Source organism: Macrobrachium rosenbergii, chromosome 51 (genome assembly GCF_040412425.1).
Source record: "Macrobrachium rosenbergii isolate ZJJX-2024 chromosome 51, ASM4041242v1, whole genome shotgun sequence".
Taxonomy (NCBI): domain Eukaryota; kingdom Metazoa; phylum Arthropoda; class Malacostraca; order Decapoda; family Palaemonidae; genus Macrobrachium; species Macrobrachium rosenbergii.
Genome location: NC_089791.1, coordinates 57,540,383 through 57,563,388, shown reverse-complemented (window position 1 = coordinate 57,563,388; position 23,006 = coordinate 57,540,383). Strand labels below are relative to the sequence as shown.

Genomic DNA, 23,006 nt, shown 5'->3' with positions numbered 1-23,006 from the left:
AGAAGGACTGATAAAAGTAGACTAAGACCCAGAAATATACAGAGACAGGAGAATGAAAAACAGAAAAGAGAAATGGCACAACAAACCAATGCACAGACAGTACGAGACAGACAAAAGAACTGGCCAGCGATGAAACATGGCAATGGCTACAGAGGGGAGAACTCAAGATGGAAACAGAAGGAATGCCAACAGCAGCACAAGATCAGGCCCTAAGAACCAGATATGTCCAAAGAACAATAGATGGAAATAACATCTCACCCATATGCAAGAAGTGCAATATGAAAGACAAAACCACAAACCACATAGCAAGCAGATGTCTGGCTCTTGCACAGAACCAGTACAAAAAGAGGCATGATTCAGTAGCAAAAGCCCTCCACTGGAGCCTGTGCGAGAAACACCAGCTAGCTTGCAGTAATAAGTGGTATGAACATCAACCTGAGGGAGTGATAGAAAACAATCAGGCAAAGATCCTCTGGGACTATGGTATCAGAACAGTCAGAGTACTTACCAATAGACCATACGTGACGTTGATTGACAAAATCAAGAAGGTGTCACTCATTGATGTTGCAATGCCATGGGACACCACAGTAGGTGAGAAAGAAAGAGAGAAAACTAACAAGTATCAAGACCTGAAAATCAAAATAAGAAGGATATGGAATATGCCAGTGGAAATTGTGCCCATAATCATAGGAACACTAGGCATGATCCCAAGATCCCTGAAAAGGAATCTGGAAAAACTAGATGCCGAAGTAGCTCTAGGACTCGTGCAGAAAAGTGTGTTACTATAAACAGCATACATAGTGAGAAAAGTGATGGACTCCTAAGGAGGCAGGATGCAACCCGAACCTACCTCCTCTCACTATAAAAACCACCCAGTGACTGTGATAGACAAAAAATATACTGTGATTAATACAAAAAAAAAAAAAAAAAAATATATATATATATATATATATATATATATATATATATATATATATATATATATATATATATATATATATATATATATATATATATATATATATATATATATTCAACAACTATTTGAATGCTCATTTTCCACATGAATTTTTCCATCAACTATGGTTTTCACATCTAGTGTGTAATAATGGTTATGGTTAAAGAAAGGATGATAAACTTTTGCAATATTACAAAGTGAGTGGCTGAAATTCTTCTAAATGGGAAGTCTGCTGGTAAATTTACCTCATAATTTTTTCTTTTGTAAGTGAATGTTGTACAGTCACTCTAAAATTAATTACTGTTTATTTTAATACCATTAACATATTATTTCCTTGACTGGGGAGTATTGGCATTAAGAAATACTGCATATTATAAACCTGGTTTTTAGGTCTTGTGATTCAGCTGTTGCTTGACAACTTTCAAAATGTTTATTTGTTCTTACATTAATAATCACAAGAACAAATAACTTAGGGTTCATCAGAGTATTTTGAAATGTTTTGGAATTCTGCTCCAGTTTTATGTTTTGGTGATCTGAAAAACCTTAATCTAAAAACTTCCTCTTTCTCTCAATGGTAAAGCCACAAACGGTACCAACCAGACAGAGGTAAGTCATGCATAAAGCAATGAAACATTTTTGGTATTTTGCAATGAAGTAAATCCATTCACAATATTACTCCAATAACATCCTAGCTCGAGAACTGTCATGTTATACATTTCAGGGTTAGTGACACTCTTAAAAAGTGCTTGTATCATCAAGGCAACTTTTGTGTCTGCTTCGTGCATATAACAACTTTGGAAAACCTAAATACATACAAGAATTAGACAATATTCTGTATTGAAACCTCATGGGCATGTTTGACCAACCATTGTGCACATCTTACTGAGGTATGATTACAGAATCTTGAAAATGGTCTGTGCCTCCAAGAACAGGGTACAGTATGTAAGAAAATTATGTTCTGTTATATGAAACCTCAGAAGAGGAAACATTAATACAAGAAATGGCAGATCTATAACAAATTACACTAATTAATATAAGAAGTGGGCACTTTTATCTACAGGAGAGCTTTAGTTTTAAAAGCCATGTCTATTTGTTGAATAAAATAAAGCAGCTAGTCTTTATTTAGAATAAAAAATTCACAAGATAAATCAAGAATAAATAAAATTTTACTAAGAATGTCTTATAGCAAAACAAAATTATGACACAGACAACAACTATTAAAAAAAAAACACACCAAGGGTAAACATGATTCCATGAACAAACAAGGATTTATGAATTGTAGATGATAGATTATCAAAAGGAAATTATTAAAATTACAAGTGCCCGATCACATGAACACTGTGAAATAATATATCATGTTAATGCACTTGAAAAGGTCCTCTCTGGTTTCACAGATGATGTTGGTGGCCTGTTGCCAGGCCTTGGAGGACTCCAGCAACTCGTCAAGCCCCCTTTAGGAAGTCTGCCATCGGTATTCCTTCAGTGATGGGGAGGTGGCCCGAATGTTGGCTACATTCGAGAGCCATAATTCCCTAAACAGGTCGACCTTCTTGGTACTCCATTAGTGTCGAGGTCTGGCAGAATCAGGAGGAACTGTAGTCCTTGTAGGATGCCCTTACAGTAGTGTTCGTCATTTGTGTGTTGAATAAGTTGATGGCTTGATGGGCTCAGGAAGACCCTCTCATCTCAGATGTCAAGTCAATGTGTGACTCGGAAAAAGTGTGTCTGGGATTCCCTCGAGATATAGTCTGTCTGCTTCAATGGACTTGTGATGTTTTGGAGGAAGAATTGTATGTCTGCCCTTTGGAACCAGACTGATGGTTTTTGGTTTAGCCAATAAGAAGGGAGGGCAGATGGAGGTTTATTGCATGTGTTTGGCCATTTATTGTCAGGCATTTCTGTGGGCTTTCCTTACCTGACTGCCTTATAGTGGTAGCCATGGCCGGAGTTAGTCTGTTAGTCGCTAGAGGCTAGGTGTGAGAACCATGTTGGATCCATTCTTGTGAGAGAATAAAGCCCAATTTTTAATTGCTGATTTCAGTAAACTAGAATTACAAAGACTATGGTCATTGTAGGGACACCAAGAACACACATAATGTACACCTTTTCAGAAAAGTATCACATGACCATTGGTGGGTGCAACACATGGCAAAGTGAAATATCTTAATTCATCGGGTATGAACAAAGCGGGGGCATGAGTGGACATGCATTCACTTTGGTTAAGTTGGTCACATCCCTCCCTTATTAGCAATTCCTCAAAACTATAATTTCCATAAGTTCCTCCTTGATTTTTCATGGTCTTATTGGTTTATTTTAAAAAATTCATTATTTTTTTAGTCTTTATGTATTTAAGAAAATGGAGTGTTACAATGAGTGCAACAACCAAATAGCTAACTAATATACAAAACATTCTGCTGTACAAACATTCAAGTTTACTATTGATTCTCAAGTATACAATTTCTCAAACCCCAATCATACGTATGAAGAACATAAAAACCATTACATATTTTCTAAATGGTTTCAGTTTCTTGCAAAAATTCACTATACCATCAATTTAAATACTATACTATACAAAACTGAATAATATTATTTTGAAAAACTTCTTACAAAACTGAAATCATAACAAATACTTATAGAATGTATCAAAACAAAAAAAAGTTTTTTATGTGACTGCACATAGCCTTTTCAGTCTACTTGTTTCTTATTAGGGGTAATGTACAGTCTTAATATTAATTACATTAAACGATCCCAGAATCTACATAGCAGATTACAAAGGATTACTTGTTTTTATAATTGCACAGTTTGTGAGAATATAATTAAAAGTTAATGAGATCCATAACTAGAATATGTACAAGCACCTCGACTATGGAATCAATCTAGGCAAAACATCCCATTTCTTATTGTTAATCAACCTCCAACCAGCATTTTGCCTCTAAATATTCCAGAGCGCTATATTTCATATTCACCTATACATAACAACAGACCTACATTCAATCTAACACTAAAAAATAGTGAAAAAGGTCTTAACCTATTACGGCAGTGCAAAGAATGTCACAGTCAAAGTGTTTTGTTATTCATCCATATATTTTTCTAAATACAAAAAATTCTATTTACAGTGCTTTAACCCGAAGGAAATTTCTCAAACTTACTGTGAAGTCAATGCAACTTATAATTTCAACAACAAGTAAGGCTATTTGTTAGTCTTACTAAATAATATATTTTCTGAATTTTATTCTTAGAATTTCTTTCTGTCGAATATAATACAAACTGAGTGCACTACAAGAATATCTCACATTCAAGTCTCTTTTCTGTCGCCTCTCATAGATTCAATTTTAGCACAAATTTTCAAAGCTGGGCCAAGTTTCATTGACATGGCAGACATTAAATGATCTGCTTTTAACAGCATCAGAGCTTGACCATCAATTTCTTGAAGTGCAAAATCTTCTGCATATTCCTTGCAACCAGGAAGGTTCTGTATGAAATCCACTACGTCTTTCACCTGTGAATTTTTAAAATTAATCTGCTGATTAGAGGAACTAGTCATATGCAAATGTAAAAATGATGAAACCAAATTTAGTACTTGAAGGTTAATCTAATAAACTCTTAGAAAAAGACTGTTCAACCTGTAAGATAAAATTGCACATGTATCAAAAAAAGTATATTCTTCTAACTTTTACTTGTGATGACTACAGGTATGCACTCTAATATATAACACAATTTCTTACTGTACTAAATTACAATACTGTCACACAACAGAAACAGGAAATATGGAAACTGACCGTCCATTTTAAAATGTCCACTCTTTGAGACTTCGTAGGTGACTCAGGTGTAGATAACCCATCCTCCTCCTCAGTCATTTCTCCAGTTTCCATAAGCATGCACTTAGAATCTTGGTTTTCTTCTGGCTCTGCAGTTGGAGTAGATTCCACATCTTCCAAAGTTCCATCTTCACGTAACCGTTTACTAGGAGGTTCATCAGGATTCTTGAAAAGTCCTATCCTTTTTGAGCAACCAACATTGTACCTAACAAGTTAAGAAAAGTCTCATTCTTTTTGAGCAACTTACACCGTACCTAATGAAGTCAAACTAACATTTAAGTTTTTTCCAGAACTTACATCTTCATATATAGTAATAGTGTATTAAAATTTGAAGTAGAAGTATCATTATAATGATTCTTTTAGTGCATATGTTAACTTCCACTTAGCATAGTTTTTTTTACACTTGACATTTCAGATCTGCAGATCATATGAACTATAGTCCAGTGAACTATAAAGGGTTCTTTGAAATACCAGAATTAAACATGAAGTTCAAAATGCTTTCAACAGAATAGTCTTTGAGTAGATTTACAAATCTTAATGGCAATAAATATAAAACTTTACAAGAATATTCAAAATAACACTATTGTGTAGCACTGAGATTGACAAAGGCATTCCAAAATATGTAAAGAGTACAATTATGAACGAAGCAGTAAACAGGAATCAAACAATGCAAAATCTTATTTTGGAAATGAAAGAGATGAATGGCATAAGCTGATGTTCCCTTTGACAGGATGACAGCTATAACTAAAATACATTAAAAAGTAGTTATTGTGAGAACTTCATTGATATGAACTGCATGCAAAATTAGGGAACTAACCTTTTGGCACAGGATGTACTGCAAAATCTCTTTGACCTCTTGAATTTAGAGCGTAAATCAGTCTTTCCACAAAATTCACATTTAGCTGTATCTCCTTTGGGTGAAGTAGCAGTCAGGTCATTACCTTTCTTTCCTGCAAATGATATCTTCTATATTAGCTATATTAGTGACTTCAAATGTTATAAAAACTAAAAGTTGTTTTGAAGTTAAAATACACCAGTGTTTTAAACAATTACAAAACATGTAAAAACATACATAACATACAGAAAGATATTACTAAATCAACTGTATATCCCAGGATAAGTCTATAAAGAATGGAAAACAAGCAAATCCCTATGCATTATTTCACTGTTTCATCAGTGAAAAAAAATTCCATAAAAAACAAACTCTACACAACAATTCCTATACTGAGAGAGACATTCTAAGGATTGGTAATGCCAATGTTGTATGAAGAGGAAAGAAAAAAAGAAGGATAAAGTGTATATCAAGGAAAACCATAACACTTCTTTACGTAAATCATCATGAAAAATATCACCCAGTAAAAACTGTCAAAGGTTACAAGGGGGTTCAAAGGAGCTCTTTCAACTACTGTGTTACTCATCATTAACATCATAATTTCGGTTTCCTAAAAATCTTGAAACCATACTGATGAGAAACACTTACTATTGGCCTCATCATCTGGTAGGTTTTCCTTTTCTGCTTGTCCTCCAATTGGTGACTGTGCAGAAGAAGTAACAGCTGCTACAGGAATTGTATTGGTGTAGTTGGGTGGTCTTGGTTTGGGAATCTCTGTTAATAATGATGAGCTCCTGACAGGAAACGGTTCAGAAGCTGTTGGAATTAAAGATTATTTTATAGAAAAACACATCCAAATAGACAATGAACTTTGTTTGCAGACGACACCTAATTCTACTATCAGTAAACATAAAACAAAGGTTACACATGACAAAAAAACATAAGACACACCCACAAGAAGTTGCAAGAAAATTAAGGATTCCTCCTTTGCTGTTTTTGGTTAGGTCAAGTACTTTTTTTCTTCACCCTACCACAATACAGCCATAAATTGAACCTAGCTAAAAACTTCCTTTCATTGCCTTAAGAAAATATAACCTTTGACATACAAAGAAAGTTAAAATCAAGTGTCTAATATACAGACAATCATTAAAAAAATAAAGAACAATTCCTAGAGACAAACTTTTAACAATGAAATAAGAACATATATAAAAAGAGGTGAAAAGACAATACTAACTATCTCTAATGTAGTGATATAGGTAATCTACCCATAAACTAGAATTACCTATGTTCAAAAGGAAAGTAATGGTAAAGAGTCAAAACCAGTAACAGACCTATGACAATTCATATGTAGGTTCATACAACAAAACATCCCGGGATCATTATTGTGATTTATAAATTTTAAAACTAAAAGATGAAGGAATTTACACACAAAAAACTATCAACAATCACTGTTATTAACAAAATTCTTGGATAAAACAGTACAGTAATTACTTTTCAGTGAGTGACTGTGTAAACTGGCTGGTATTACATTCTAATATTTCATATGCATAGGCTGAAGATTGACAAAGAGGAAATTGAGAGGAGTGTAATCTATCACAACATCCATGTTGCATGAAGGTCAATCACACAAGATGAAATAAATACTGGCAATTATATACAGTACACAGAATAATTTTGAAGAGCATAAAGTACTGCTTACCTTCATGAATTACAAAGCCTTCAATTACATGAGTAAGAACTTGTGGTTTCACCATGGCCTTTGGAGGTCCAGTTGCTGCAGGTTGAGGCACAACTGGATGGGCAGTTCCATTTACAGTGGGCTGCAGAGGTTTATCACTCACTGTAAGGAAAACAGAAAATTATCAGTAGTTGGCATTGAAAAAACAAAACTCTCATAAATGCATTGGGTCATAAAAAATGCAGTTTTCAATTACATAAGTTCAGCTTACTGATTTGCCACAAATTTTCTTTAAGGTTAGAACCATCTTCTTTTTCATTTGGTAGGTGCTGAGATAGGAGACAGGATCTTAAACATTTTTAATATGTAAAATAAAAAAAGAAGTCCTAAAAATTTTTGTCTACTAGAAGCAGTAATGTTGTTGCTTGTTGACAGCCAATTCTTTTTTGGAAAGTTACTATATTGTTGTTTATGCATGGTAATACTACACAATTAACAACATAACTTAAAAATACACTATTCAGTAAATATTGCTGCTTAATGACAATGAAATGATGTACAATATCTTATTGCTTAACTTTATGATACAGGCAGGATTCAATTGGCACAGGTAAGCCCTCACTGCTGGCTTTTAAACTGCTTTGACAACAGTCATAATATAAAAAAATAAATAAATAAAATAAAAAATAAAGATCAACATCTCCACATAAAAATTACATAATAATGTGGTTAGTTGTGTGTTGTTCTAAGTTCACACACAAAACATACAAATGTGAACTTTAACATGTTACTGGCTATAAAAAATGAAAGAGAACACAGCAATCAATGTATATGTCTTATTTGAGAAAATTTTAAAAATTCTAGTTATTATTTTCATGTGGAACAAAAAAGTTGCTCATAATAACTCGTGTAAATTTGCTCTTAATAACTTGAATAAATTGTTGGCATGCATCGTCGAGAGGCTATGGTACAGCCCTAGGTATGAAAACATTAGTTACACTAAGTTTCAGAATATTAGTTAAACAGCCATCACTAACAGTAACAAGCACCCTATGCCACTTATGATGACTCGCTAGCTGTGAATAAAAAATAATGCTCCTACAGGAGCATGGATTGAGTAGTCTTGCTCAGTATTTATGTCAGCATCATGTTATTTACGGAAAAATCATACTGTATACAGTAATGACCTATATAAGATTATTTTTATAAGTTTTCAAGTATTTCTATGGAACTTCTAAAGCCAGCAAAAGCAAACATGTTTGCAGTGCACATCTTAATGATTTTGAAGGGCAGCTCTAATATGAAGATAAAGATAACGTTAAGTAACGAAAACATTTTTCATATTGGGAGATATTGCACTGAATCCCACAGTAAAGGTGGATTTTGAATAATCAGTTAACTTGTATAGCTCTATTCTACATCATTTATAATACAATGGATTTGTGCATGTTTGGGGTGAAAAACTAATTTTTTGATAAGTGTTACATGTCCAGATATTATGCACTGCCCAATTAGGTTGAAGTTTTAATACTGGTGGGATAATTATACAATATTTACATTTATATACTCTCACTAAATTAACTGGTTCTACTTGGTAATGAATGATTGTTTTTAAAAATTTCTTTCAATCTTTAGAGAACTACCTAGTTAGAGCAAACAGTCTATGATATTAAACATCACTAAATGACTTGATGTTCCAAGTAGGAAAAACAGGATTCTAAAGGAAAGCAGTTTAGTCCATGAGCCAAAGTCAATTCCCTACAGTTGCTGTGAACTCTGGCCATGTGTATTTCTGTTGCTCTAGGCAAATATGACTCATTCTTTTGAGATTTGACTCAATATCATTCTCCTTCACTTTTCACTATTTACTATTTTCTAAGCATGGACTCAATAAGAACTTATGAGAGAAAAATGACCAATATATTAAGGCTACGTCCAACAGATGGTTTTAGGAGTCGGTAATTATGAGACATGAGTATTGCACCTACAGTATGATTAACTTTTCGGAAGCAATTTCCTGCTTTGAAAGGCAGACTTAGCCAGGCTTCAGTTTTTGGTCCTAAGACATGTTATATTTAAGATCCAATGCTAAGAGATCTAAAGGGGGTTCAATTTTTAGATTCTTCGATATCACTGACAAAGTAGACGGTGAATTCAAAGACAGACAAGGAGCAAACTAATATTGGAAACATTTATATTAAAAACTATACTGTAAAATTAATAAGGAAATAATAAAGCAAGAGAATAGTGTTTCAAATAAGTTATAGTCCACCCAGTAATACTTATTGTACAAAATTCAAATGGAAAATGGATATACTGTACTAACCTTCACCACTCTCACTAGACGGAGGGGTACCATTTAATGTTGTAAGAGTTGGTGGAGCTTGCTGAGCCTGTGGCTGAGGCTGACTGACAGGTGTTACAGCAGTGGACACAGGAGCAACAGTTGGTGCAGTTATAGGTGCTATTGGGGTAATTTTTTTTGGTGGAGGATCTTGCTTAACTTCTTGTTTAGGTTGGATTGTATTTGGTGTTGAAGTAACAGTTGCTACAGCTGGAGCAAGAGAAGGTGGTTGAAGTGGTGTTGAAACTGAAGTAACTGCAGTCACCTGTGGAGGTGGCATTGTTGTGGTGGCAAGAACTGGGGAGGGAGATGTTGTTGGAGCTTGTGAAGTAATGGGTTGTACTTGGGTTGGAGTTTGTAGAGTTGAACTTGGTATTAGCGTTGGAGGGGTAGCTGCCACAGTAACTTGAGGAATAGCAGCAACATTAGCTTGCTGTGTTTTAGTTGCTGGAGCTCGTACCAGTGGTGGTAAACCTGGAGGTGGCTGTCCAGCTGGAGGAAGAGGTGCAGTAGGTGGTGCCATTGGGCCTCCAGGTCTGGTAATTGATAATTTTTATAAACAAAATATTAGAAGTATGCAAAATGGAACACAATGAAGGTAACAAAACAAAGTAATAAAACAAACATGTTTAAGAAATATTGAAACTGTAGTATTGCAATAACAATAGCATCCCAAATTACAATGTTACAAAGACATAAAAAACTTGTAAACCACTATTAATACTAGAACATCTGCTGGCCTGAAAGATTACACTGATGGGATAGACTGAACATCAAAGGCATGAGACTTATAGCAATCTAAGTGAGATGAATTCAGCTGTAGTCCACCTAATGCAAATATTCAGTTTGCATAAAATATTATCATTTCAGTTATACAACAATGTTTCTCATGTAAAATCATGTCCAACCTCTACAAGTTATTTAAGATGCAAAATAATTGGCAAGCTTATAGCTGTAGATTAATTAAGCTCAAAACATTTCATACAACTTATTCCACAGCAAGCATAACCTGACTTGATGACTATCTATGTATTCATATAAAAAACCTCATTAATCATTTGAAAATATTAGTAATACCACAATAAACAGGAAATACAATTCAAAATTATTAAAAACCTAATAAGAAAAATTCATACAGTTGGCCAAAGGAAAGAAAATATGCTACAAATTCCTCTTCATAATCACTTGAAAATCTGCGTAAGTTCTTGGAACTGCCTGTGCATACTGATGCGTTATCATCAAAACACTACATACAATAACTTTAGAAAATTAGATGGTTTAACAGAATTTGTATTTATCCATATTTTATTCTCCTGAAACTTTAATAAAACTTCTTAGCAATATCAATGTTCTTTACCAAAGTATTTACCCTCTACCTATACCAAGGGGAGTAGTCTGAGTAGACCCATATCAAATGACCTATCTGGGGCCCCTTCTCATCTCATCTGGTACTATAACAGATGAAAATGATACTACTGTATCAATTTTCACTATAATCATGATGATCTCCTTTGTTAACTTATAGTAATGGATAAAACTCAATAGCATTATTTTCATTTCATTAACTTGATGAATGAATATAATATAGACCTAAAATATTATACCTTAGAAACAATTCTTCCTAATCTAATTATGGATTATCTTTTCACAATGTAAATAAAAATGTTATATTCTTTCTACTGTAAAAAATAATCTTTATGAAGAAATAATTACTAAATTAAATATACTTGCCATGGAAAATTTTATCTCCTTAATATTTCCATGCATTAAAAAGATTATAGCAGTACAAGTTAATCTTAGTTGTCCATACACAGGTACAATTATAAATGTAAATTAGTCCAATGCGATTAAAAGACTAAAGAGAATGGAGAAAAACTAAAACAGAACTTATTGATGGACAGCAATACAGCTTCTAAATAAAAGACCAAGGAGAATGGGAGAATAAAAGAAAGAAAGCAATCTAGTTGGGTTCAAATTGATACTGCATGGAGCCTTTGGAACAGTGTACAATGTGCTATGCAAGGTACAATGTAAGCAGTAGCCCTTACAGCACCCTATATGGAAAAAAGTTCCTTTGAAACAAAGAAAGAATAGATATGCAAATCAATTAAAAACTTATATAAATATTACTCACTTAGTTTGTGTCATATTAGTGATGACTTGCATAGATGGAGCTTGGGAAATTTTATTCTGAGTTGAGACAGCAGTTGGTGGGTTTGTTATTGTCACTGGAGTGACTGCAGCCTGTTGCTGCATCACTTGAGTTCCAGCATTCACTGCTACTGCTGTTGGTGTTGCAGTCACTGCAGCTGCAACAGTTGCAGCAACTGCTACTGTATTTTGGGTTACTTGTGCAGAGGCTATTTGAGTAGTTCCAGCAATTGCTGGTGAAGTGCGGTTGGTTCCACTTTTGCCTCTCAACTTGTTCTGAGGATGAAGTACACCAAAGGAGATTAAATCAACTAATTCCTTTCTTCATCTATGAAGCTAAAAACCTTTCAATTAATCTTAAAATGTCTGACCTAAGGATATTAGTAAAATTTTAAAAGGCTGACTTCAACAAAACACAAGTAACAAAGAGTGAGAACCAAGCATACTTGAGCTCTTGGAGCAGGCATGTGACCTGGAGCCAACTGCTGACCCGCTGTCTGTGTTGAGACTGATGCACCTGGACGAATCTGAGGAGAGTTGGAGGGAAGGATTGTTGGACGCATAGTTGGAGCCTTAGGTTGTATGTTAGCAGGCATTTCCATTCCAGACCGAGGCTTCTGTGCCTGTGGTCCTTGCTGCATAGACTGCAGTGGTGGCATCATGGCTGTAGAATCAAAAAGAGCATCCATTGGTTGTTGCAGGAAATCTGAGTAAAGTACATGCACAGTACTTTTGCTTTCATCCACATATTTCACTTGATGGAAAACATTATACAAAAAGTTGGATCCTTGTAGCTTGGTTCAAAGAAAAATTACTGAAAAGGATTACAATGGCACCTCTACTCAACAGACCTTGACTTAATGGAATTAGCCACTTTGCAAACACGCCCAAGTCCAATAAAAATAGGGTTTTTTGTAATTAGCAGAGAAAGCTGGTACAGTATTTACGATAGGTTTATCAGATTGTGGACTGGATGCGCATATGTGGATAACCTCTCATCCTTGGTAGATATCCTACTAAGGACTCTAAAGGTATTGAGCAATAAATGAACAAATGCATGCACACAAACAGTGCTTTCCTGTTTGTGCCTGTGAAGGTGGATAGTGAAAAAACACACACACAATCAATGTTTTCCTTATTGTGCATCACATTAGGAAACAATATGGACTTATAGCCCCGCCTCTCTCTCTCTCTCTCTCTCTCTCTCTCTCTCTATTATTTTTTACTGATGTTATTTAATACAGTGCAGTACTGTACTTAATACAATAATATAGTGTTACAAATTTTTAAGTGTTAGTATGCACATGTATGCATCACATTAGGATAAACTCTGCACTTACAATGTCTTTAAATCTTTTTAATAAAGAATCTGGGGCTGCTCATGTTTAAAAAGAAGCAATTTTTATGTTTTTTATGCTGTATGGATTTTGTACACAGTATTTTACATATACTGTACCCGTAATTAGGTTTAAGTACAATTATTTTTAGAAGCTTCATTTTGCAATATCTCTCTGAGTTAACAGTATACATAATTCCAGTTCAGATAGGTTATTAAGTACTTTATATGGAACTGTGCTACATTGTAAGCCCTGTGAGTTGGCCCAGGGGTATCCTATCACATATGTTACATGCCAGTCTTTGTTACTTAGATTCTGTTCTTACCCAAAGGGGCAGACCCTTGAGCTGTCTGTTAAGTTGAGGTGACTCTTCATATTTAGTTTAAACTACAAGAGCATAAGTAATGCCTTCAGTAAGCAAAATTCCAAAAACGTTTATCAAATAAGTAAAGAACTACTTACAATTTGGGACATGCATTGTCTGTGGCTGAGGATTTGAAATAAATACATTTTCTTGTCCTGGCTGAGCACCTCGAATAAAAATAGGTTGATTCTGAGCCAGAAGTGCTGGTGAATGAAGAGTACTTTGAGTTGCCCAAGAAATTGCCTGCTAAGTAGAAGAAAATAATTCTTTAAGTTTCATTTTCTACATCACAACACTGTACTGTATTCTTCTAATGAACAAAGTACTGTAATACCACATCAGATTCTCAGAAATTTTCATACAGGATCACAAAAAAAAAAAATCAAGTCTAAGTATTAAAATTACCTCCTGAATTTTACAATTACAGAAGAATCATACCTTTTGCATATCTGCTGATTTATGAGTTGCAGAATGAGCTGGAAGAATATTGTGTTGTTGACTGCTAATAACACCCACAGGCAATTGGCCAATAACCAATGTCTGACTTCCAGTTGTGGGTATGGCTGCAGGAGAATATCCTGTAAAAGATCAATTCCCATTAATCACTAAAATATCCACTGAAGCAGTTACCTTTGGTTAGGTATCACAGCAACCAAATTCTAATTCAGAGCGAACCTTACAGGCAATGGCACAGAATGCAATGTATTCAACTTCCCCATTTTCTTTATCTAAGTGGCTTGAAGTATTGTCTATATAAAGTAAATCCAACACATAGAAAACTTGTACTACATTGTTAAAGAAGCATCTTAAGACAAAAACTAACCAGCTTGGCCACCAGCTTGAAGAACTCCAGTTTTTCCTGTGGTTGCTGTCAGCATGTGAGGAGCTATTTGGCCTTGGAAAGGCTTTCCCGTGGCGGCTGCTATTACCTGTGGAATGGTACTAGCTATATTTATGCAATTCTAAACAGAACAGTATAAGGTTGAGCCCATGCAAATTCGAAAGTTTTTAGTCAAACTGACCTGAAAACTAGGATGAGCAGAGTAAATCCTTAAATAAATGACAATTATTAACCTGTCAATATTTTGATATTTCAAATTAAATAATGATGGATTCAACTCCTGAGAAGGAGACATTATTTTACCTGAATGGGTTGATTTAATCCATTCAAAGTATTTGGTTGAATAGGTGTGGCATTCATGCCAGGTGCTGGTTGCAAAGTCAAATTACTGGGCATAATAAGCTGTCCTTGTGCATTCTGGTAGACCTGTTGTAGGTAAGATCCTCCAGGTATTCCACCTTGAATTACCTGTACCTGAGGGGAAAACTGTGAAAATACAGATGTCAGTAATCACATAATTAACGAAAGTATCATACACAGATAAATATATGGCTTGTTATCCTTTGAACATAAAGTACTAGTTACATTAAGCTGAACAAAATTACATGGGAAACCAACATAAACACACAAAAACTGTGAGGCTAAGCTATTGGGGCCATTATTTCAACAGGACTATGTGCTTACTTTCAAAAATGTGTTTCTCAAGCTCCCTTATGGACAAAAATGAGATTACAAACTGTAATGGACAATTGCATGAGCTTATTACATGAACCTTACCACTGAATCCATCTCAATTATATTTCCGCTATATGAAATTTGGACAAGTAACCTTCGTTTTAAATGGCACTTACGAAAATGGGACTTGGGAGGAATAAGAAACTTGTGAAGAATGAGTGCCCAAGTGTATTTAAAATATTTTCTTTACGCAAAAACAAAAGTTTAAATAAGGTTTAATGCCAATGGTTGTTAAATTCTTAATAACGAAGTACAAAGAGAGTGGTCTTGATTTGAATATTGGCAGAGAGTAAAAGCCTGTTCCTGACTGATCCATCACCTGTGGCATGGGAGAGGGTGAGACCCCAGGGTGAGCAATGGTTTGAGGCAGATGGTGTTGAAGGGGCTGGTGCAAGGCCGAAACAGTAGTGGTACTTGTCTGAGGCCCGGGAGCTGGAGCAATGGCTGGAGGTGCTGGTTGCATCCCGGAGGCTAAAGACGCTTGCACATAGAACTGGAAAAGAGATCAGCATTACCACTGAGTCACATATCCATCACATCACCCGTCTTTCACGCAAAATAGATAAAAAGGTGAAACCAACAAACAATCCTCACCAACAAGCTAATTAAGAAACCTCTTCACACACTAAAATCATCAGGTCAGAAACATATTATCTACTTACTGTGCATAAACAATTCTGTCCTCATTTGGGCATTTCCAGACTCGTTTGCCCAATATACAATTACTAGTGATTCTGCCCTCAAAGGCATATTAAATCATCATCAATAGCACCTCTATGGGCACATTATAAAACCTCTGGCCTTGCAGTAATATTACGAAAAAGTAAAACTGGAGAAGTAGATTTTTTCCTTATGAAAATCTGCAATGTGCCGACAGTAGTAATATTACCACTATTATTATTGATAATGATGTTACATAATATGCACATATTTATATGAAAAGATCTGAAAATAGTATAAAATGAAAAAGAAAGCTTTCACATATTAGAGTAAGTACCAGTCAAAGGAGAAAAAAGTTCCAGAGAATAATGAAAGGGCAAGGAAAAAGATATAAAATGATAATTATCATATTTTCAACATTCTTTTTCATCGTAAGAAAGATCAACGTTTATTTATGCTGTCTAACACGCCAAAATGTTATTTCAACTAACTGTCTTCGACTACATGAAGAACTGCATGAAAATTTAACATGAATCAAACTGGAGAGAGTAAATCTTAAAAAAAAAAAAAATACAAATCACCTTCTGAGACTGTCAAACGCTAACCAGAGGAAACAGGCAAGAAATTTTGCTACAACTTTTGCAAGCCACGCACGGACGCTGCAGTCTGAAACAGCTGGGCCAGCAGCTGGGTCAGCCGAATATGCACGCCGCACGAACACACGCACGCCAAATAACTCGACACCTATGGCAACGAAATACACGGCATGCACGGAACAGTGGCGGAAGCAACTACCAAGCTGGTAACACGTCGATAGGCAAGTACAGAACTTGATAGTTTCGCGTTGAGGCTCTTTGCAAAACGAAAGAATAATCAGCTCCAGTCTCACACATATGTCTATTCTCTCTTGCGAGGAAAGCATCTAATTTATGACGCACAAAATGTAGAGCCTCCTCATTTTAATTATTAGTGATTAAACCGATCAAGTTAGACACACGGGGACTATGTAATGTGCACTAGTTAGTCTCATAATCTCCACCTAGTGACGAGTGGTTTGCATCTAAGCTTTCATTTCCGTAAACAAAAGGATCTGAAGATCTGTGTGCATTGGAACTCGATAAAACGAATCTAGGATCTTCAAATACCGTGAAAAAAAATATTAAAGTAATTTGTGTTTTTCATATGTATACAAACCGCAGCCTTTGGAAATTCTAAAACTACATAACAGACCTATTATTAATGCTACAGTAACGTATTCACGTTTGCAGTGGCAGTCTTGCAAAATCAATACGTTTATCAATGGGAATTGCCTTGGAAATTAAAAAGCGACAACACAATACCGGCAACTCACTGGAGCCTGACGTGGACAAGAAAAAGTTTGTCAATGCAAACTTCCATATAGTAAATTCGAATATATTATTACATAGCACTCCTGGAATAGTTTAGTTATGTGAGATGTAAACTCATACGAAGTGTTTCTTGCATCAGTTTCACACGATTACTGAGCGATAACAGGAAGCAGTTAATTCACGACTGATTTTAAGTCGTTCTGCTGCCGTGTCACTGTAATATTAACAAAAGAGGTTGATTTTCTCAAGTCGTTCATATTTCCCCGTTGAAAGTACGACCAATGAATCTACCAAAAATTTCTATACGATAAAAACTTCAAAATCATCATGTTTAGATATTCCATTCCACTGATATAGGTAACTCTCGCTACTAAAATAATTACGTTAACTCTTAACGTAAGGTATGAAAAATAATTTGAGCATTATATCAGTATAAGGCAAAATAAGCGTGTAAATCGCTCTCCCGAAATGTGTGTGAGAGAGAGAGAGAGAGAGAGAGAGAGAGAGAGAGAGAGAGAGAGAGAGAGAGAGAGAGAGCCTTATTCACAGCATAGCCTTGGTTCAGGCCCTCCTACTCAAACCCGGCTACTACGAGACGCGAGGGAGATAACAAAGGCAGAATGAACAATCGCATCCGAGAAAAGCCATTAATGCAAAATCGACGGAACGACGAGATAGGTGGCGAACACCGGGAAATCGATTCTTCCAAAGGTTACACGAAGACTGACGTCGGGGGTCTTCCGCAGTCATCGCTGATCCCAGAAAGTGGTTCCCAGGGGACTAACAACACCGAAAAGGTACTGCCAGTTCCCTCTCAGGCACCCTGTGGCACAAGAGACACGGGGGTAATGGCATTCTTGGGATTTTATGACACAAAACGTCAAACTGGATGACTGTGAAGGAAAGCACGTTAATTGCAGTGTAATTAATTCTGGTGCACGGGTGGCCATGAACGGTCACATTCAGGAACGGTCAGGACAGGTGTGTGTGTATGTGTGTGTGTATGCGTGTGTGTGTGACACATCTCACCACGTTCATTTTCGTACAGACCACATCACGAGAAAATGAACAATTGGGTTCACGTGTCAGGTAAAAACCAGAGCAGCTGCAGACAAATGAAACAGTTACTGTTGTGTTTATTCTTTAACTGCCGAAGATAAGAAAAAAAACAGAAGAAACTTCTATAATAAAACTTCTGTAGTATCAACAGTTTCACACACATACACAAAGGACTTACTGTCTGCGCATCAAGCCACCAGGCACAGGCTGCTCTGTAGAATTTATTTGGCAAGCAAGTTATGAAAAAAAAAAAAAGTATTCTTGATCCGATATCTTTGAGTAAAATGATGTGCTGAATGTGCGAAAAAGGGACGTTGTTAACATGAGCATTATGTGGCCCTTGTGTTAATTATGATGATTAAATGTAGTAACGAAAGCATGGTAGAAATTTTTTCTGGTTAGAGGCTGGATCAGATTCTGTCAAAGTGGCTTGGAATTTTTTGTTTTAAGGACAACGAGATACGACGGTAAAAAAAAGCATAAAAATGTTAATGCTTGAAGGATTTCTTTAAGAAATTTAATCATTCTTACCACTTTTGATGGCAAACAGGATAGGACGGGAATGGCAATGATTCTCCTTGCGTAACCCAGCAGGCCTGAAGTAAACAAGAAAGACGCGCGCCCGAGTTGAAAAATGGGACAAGTCACGAAGGAACGCAACTTAGGTAATGAAAGGATCTAAGCAATCAGGGGAAACAGAGACCAAGTTTATCCGTCGAGGGAAAAGACAGTCACCGAGAAGCAATCCCAAGGTTGTGATTAAAACAAGATGAATGTGGGAGGGGGTTCAATGGCGGGTGTAACCAGACCACAGGATCATTTAATTTACTTAACACATAAAAGTGGTTGAAATCATATCTTTTTAAGAAAGAAAAAGCCAAAGAGAATCAACCTTTCTAGATTAGGCTTTAAGAAAGTAAAGGAAAACGGATGAACAAGCGGAGGCGTAACCACGAAGGAAGGAAAGGAAAGTGAGGGAGAACAGAAGCGGGAAGAGAAATCCAAATTTTGGCAGTAGAGGGAAGGAAACAGTCAACGAAACGTGGACACATAGGATCACATTTTTCAACACAGTAATTGCGGGAAGAGGTAATCTGACGGGTGTCACGAGATCGCCTAATAGGACGAGGAACGTATATCGGAGATGAAGCAAAAATAGCCACAGAAGCAGTCATGGAGTTTCACACAATCCTGCCAAAAAATGACTGAGTGATGATTTAAAAGTTCTCTGTCGTAGTGGAGGGGAAACAGAGGAACGCTAACTTCGTTATGAGTAGTGTTGCATGTCGCGGACGGATAAGGACACTATGCAGCTTTAGGAAGTGGGATGAAGGAAAGAGCTTCCGACATCGGACCAAAAACACCTGCAGATTCACCACTCTAAAACAAGTGGTCGCTTCAAAATACTGCTGAGTTAACCTAACAAGTAAAATAATAATAATAATAATAATAATAATAATAATAATAATAATAATAATAATAATAATAATAATAATAATAATAATAATAATAATAATAATAATAATTAATAAAAAATGTCGTATGACATTCACATTAAAAATATATATTAAAAACCTTAGGGAAAATACCGGTGACCTTGACAACATTTCCGAACGGAATTCAAGTTCACGACGAGAGAGAGAGAGAGAGAGAGAGAGAGAGAGAGAGAGAGAGAGAGAGAGAATGGAAAAAAATAAATTTATTTATCAAAATAACGAATAAAGCCTCCGTCGAGCTATACTGTTCAAAGTACAGGAACAAGTACAACTGGTGCTTATATCAAACGACCAATCGTTTCATTCAAACAGATAAAACAAAAATGCTTTACACTCTACAAAGTTATAATTCCAGAAGTTTCACCACGCAGTGATATACGTCTTTACACAATACAGATGTCTTGTCACCTGCGCTGTATTGCTGTTTCACACACACCTGGTAATCCGGTAAACCACGAATGTTTCGTCGTTGTGCTACCAACAACAATACATTTCCACCAGTTGTTTCTGAGTTGTGGAGATCTACAGAATCCGTTTTACGGGAAGGTGAACATTATAATTAATTTCGGAAGGGGTAAGACAAATACGCAAGCTGAGATTTGGTCTAGGCCATGACGCCTTTTCAGTAATAACAAGAAACTTGTGTTCTCTTCGTAAGTCGAGCAAAATATATTATAGGTAAACAGACAGAGTCTATCTATCTCCAGCAACATCAATTATAAGTAAATCGACAGTCTATCCATCTATCAAGATTCAGCCAGCCTTGTGCAGGCACGGGCTCTTGCTTTTCAGCAGCCCGTAAAATCGAACAAGGGTATGTGGCTTCAGGACAAACTGGGAATCTTAAGCCCGACGATTTTTTAATGTTTCAATATAGTAAAGTAAATAATTTTACTGATATAAGGAAAAAAAAGTTTACGAAAAATGTTTACTGTAAAGTGTTTTATTGGTTGAATCAGTCGACAGAGGATATATGTGGCTTCAGGACAAACTTGGAATCGTGAGCCCGATGATTTTGAAAGTTCCAGTATAGCAAAGTAAATCATTTCATTGATATAAGAAAAAAAAGTTTAAAAAGTGTTAACCTTACAGCGCACTATGTGGTTGAACATGACGTCTTAAAATTGAATCACGAAGCAAAAAAAAAACCGACAATTCCTATTTCTTCGGTTATCCTGTTAGTTGCAATTCCTGTGGCTTGTGCAAACACCAGCTAGCGATTAGAGCATGGCTCGGTTGCACTGGGCCGACATCCTACCGCCACAAACCCCGGGTAACCTTAGGAACAACCTCGCAAGGGCGCGGCAGCCGACACCTATCATTACGCGCCGTCGTGTGTCCCGTCTTAATGACAGCGAGTCTCATGACACAAACAAGCTGTTTTCTTTGCCTCCTCTTAGCTGTAATTATGTGCATTTCTTCCTGCAGTTTCCAATCACACTTCAGTGTATGATGTAATTTGTTGAAAAAAATACTCTGCAAGGGAGCAATGACATCCGAAAAATATTTCAGTTTTTAAGATAGTAGTTTTTAAGAGAGCAACCAGATTTATTTATCACAGTTTATGATACGGCTTTAATGTTAAGAAACACCAACGTTTACTCACACTAAAAAACAAAAACATGATTATGTCTTTCTATAAACAAACACGCAAGTCCTCTCGAGTGTGCTTTTTAATAAAATAATTTCTGTGCTCTGCGAAGTTCTGCGAATTAATGTATGACTTCTCGTGAAGTCGTGTGGTGAGGGGAGGCGGGGTCAATCTTCTCTACCTTCAATTACACTTACTTCAATAGTAGTCTTGGGGGCAATTTGCAGTTTTACACTGGCTAGTGACCACATAATTAACATGCTCACAACCAGGCGGTCTGTTTCTGGATACGTAGCACATGTTCCTCCTTACGTACTGATTTATTCAGTTATCTATTTATATATTTATTCACTCATTAATAACTGTTATTATTTCATTAGTCTGCTCTTCAATTTTTCCCAATGACTTGCTATTCTGTGGTAACTTGTAGGCAAACAGACGGACTAATCAGTCCTACTAAGAAAGGGGTTCCGAATCACGCGTCCAAATCTGGAGCATCCTTAAAGGTGAGACGCTTAACCCACTTACCCTCTTTCCGACTGCCTGTAATCCGGTGGTCATTTTCACCTCCTGTATCTTTCCTTTCTTTCGTTTCCTCTTTCCAGCATTCGCCTTACGTGGCTCCTTCTCATGAAGCGATCAATACCAGTAATGAGATATGTGGAGCACTTCCTGCACCCCTTCCCTCTCCCTTTAACTAGCTTTCTTCTTTTTCACTGCTGTTCCCCATACAAATGGGCTATTCTCTTTCCTCTCTCTCATAAATATCCGTTGGCTTGTCTCTATATTTAAATCGCCAATCTTTTTCGGTTTGTCTGTTTGTCTTGCTCATTCCCTGTCTACATACATACATACATACATACTCCCACATTTATATACATACATACATACTCCCACATTTATATGTTCTTTATCGTTTCGTCATTAGCAAAGAATGCGCGTATCATGCGTAACGGTATAATTAGCTGTGCATGTAATTATAATCATGTGTAACTGTATAACTAGCTGTGCATGTAATTATAATCATGCGTAACTATAACTAGCTGTGTATGTAATTATAATCATGCGTAACTGTATAACTAGCTGTGTATGTAATTATAATCATGCGTAACTGTATAACTAGCTGTGCATGTAATTATAATCATGCGTAACTGTATAACTAGCTGTGCATGTAATTATAATCATGCGTAACTGTATAACTAGCTGTGCATGTAATTATAATCATGCATAACTGTATAACTAGCTGTGCATGTAATTATAATCATGCGTAACTGTATAACTAGCTGTGCATGTAATTATAATCATGCATAACTGTATAACTAGCTGTGTATGTAATTATAATCATGCGTAACTGTATAACTAGCTGTGTATGTAATTATAATCATGTGTAACTGTATAACTAGCTGTGCATGTAATTATAATCATGCGTAACTGTATAACTAGCTGTGTATGTAATTATAATCATGCGTAACTGTATAACTAGCTGTGTATGTAATTATAATCATGTGTAACTGTATAACTAGCTGTGTATGTAATTATAATCATGCGTAACTGTATAACTAGCTGTGCATGTAATTATAATCATGCGTAACTGTATAACTAGCTGTGCATGTAATTATAATCATGCGTAACTGTATAACTAGCTGTGTTTGTAATTATAATCATGCGTAACTGTATAACTAGCTGTGCATGTAATTATAATCATGCGTAACTGTATAACTAGCTGTGTATGTAATTATAATCATGCGTAACTGTATAACTAGCTGTGCATGTATATAATCACGCTGTGTGTA

At 35.8% G+C, this 23,006-nt stretch overlaps 1 protein-coding gene across 8 annotated transcripts in view; it reads right to left on the bottom strand.

The window, feature by feature from the left end:
* Positions 1 to 3,283: 3,283 nt before the first annotated feature.
* LOC136833433 (polyhomeotic-like protein 2) overlaps positions 3,284 to 23,006 on the bottom strand; it is an 88,397-nt gene continuing 68,674 nt past the window's right edge. For 2 of the 8 annotated variants that reach the window (XM_067095581.1, XM_067095582.1), the window contains 13 exons: positions 15,378 to 15,551; positions 14,627 to 14,809; positions 14,306 to 14,411; positions 13,921 to 14,060; positions 13,581 to 13,728; positions 12,228 to 12,445; positions 11,765 to 12,057; positions 9,613 to 10,166; positions 7,308 to 7,448; positions 6,257 to 6,424; positions 5,594 to 5,726; positions 4,738 to 4,981; positions 3,284 to 4,457 (listed from right to left, as the gene is read on the bottom strand). In XM_067095581.1, coding sequence (XP_066951682.1) covers positions 4,254 to 4,457; positions 4,738 to 4,981; positions 5,594 to 5,726; positions 6,257 to 6,424; positions 7,308 to 7,448; positions 9,613 to 10,166; positions 11,765 to 12,057; positions 12,228 to 12,445; positions 13,581 to 13,728; positions 13,921 to 14,060; positions 14,306 to 14,411; positions 14,627 to 14,809; positions 15,378 to 15,551 — 2,706 coding nt within the window. In that variant the 3' untranslated portion in view covers positions 3,284 to 4,253. The remainder of the gene's footprint in view (positions 4,458 to 4,737; positions 4,982 to 5,593; positions 5,727 to 6,256; positions 6,425 to 7,307; positions 7,449 to 9,612; positions 10,167 to 11,764; positions 12,058 to 12,227; positions 12,446 to 13,580; positions 13,729 to 13,920; positions 14,061 to 14,305; positions 14,412 to 14,626; positions 14,810 to 15,377; positions 15,552 to 23,006) is intronic. The other 6 variants (XM_067095584.1, XM_067095586.1, XM_067095583.1 and 3 more) reach the window with 5 other exon arrangements.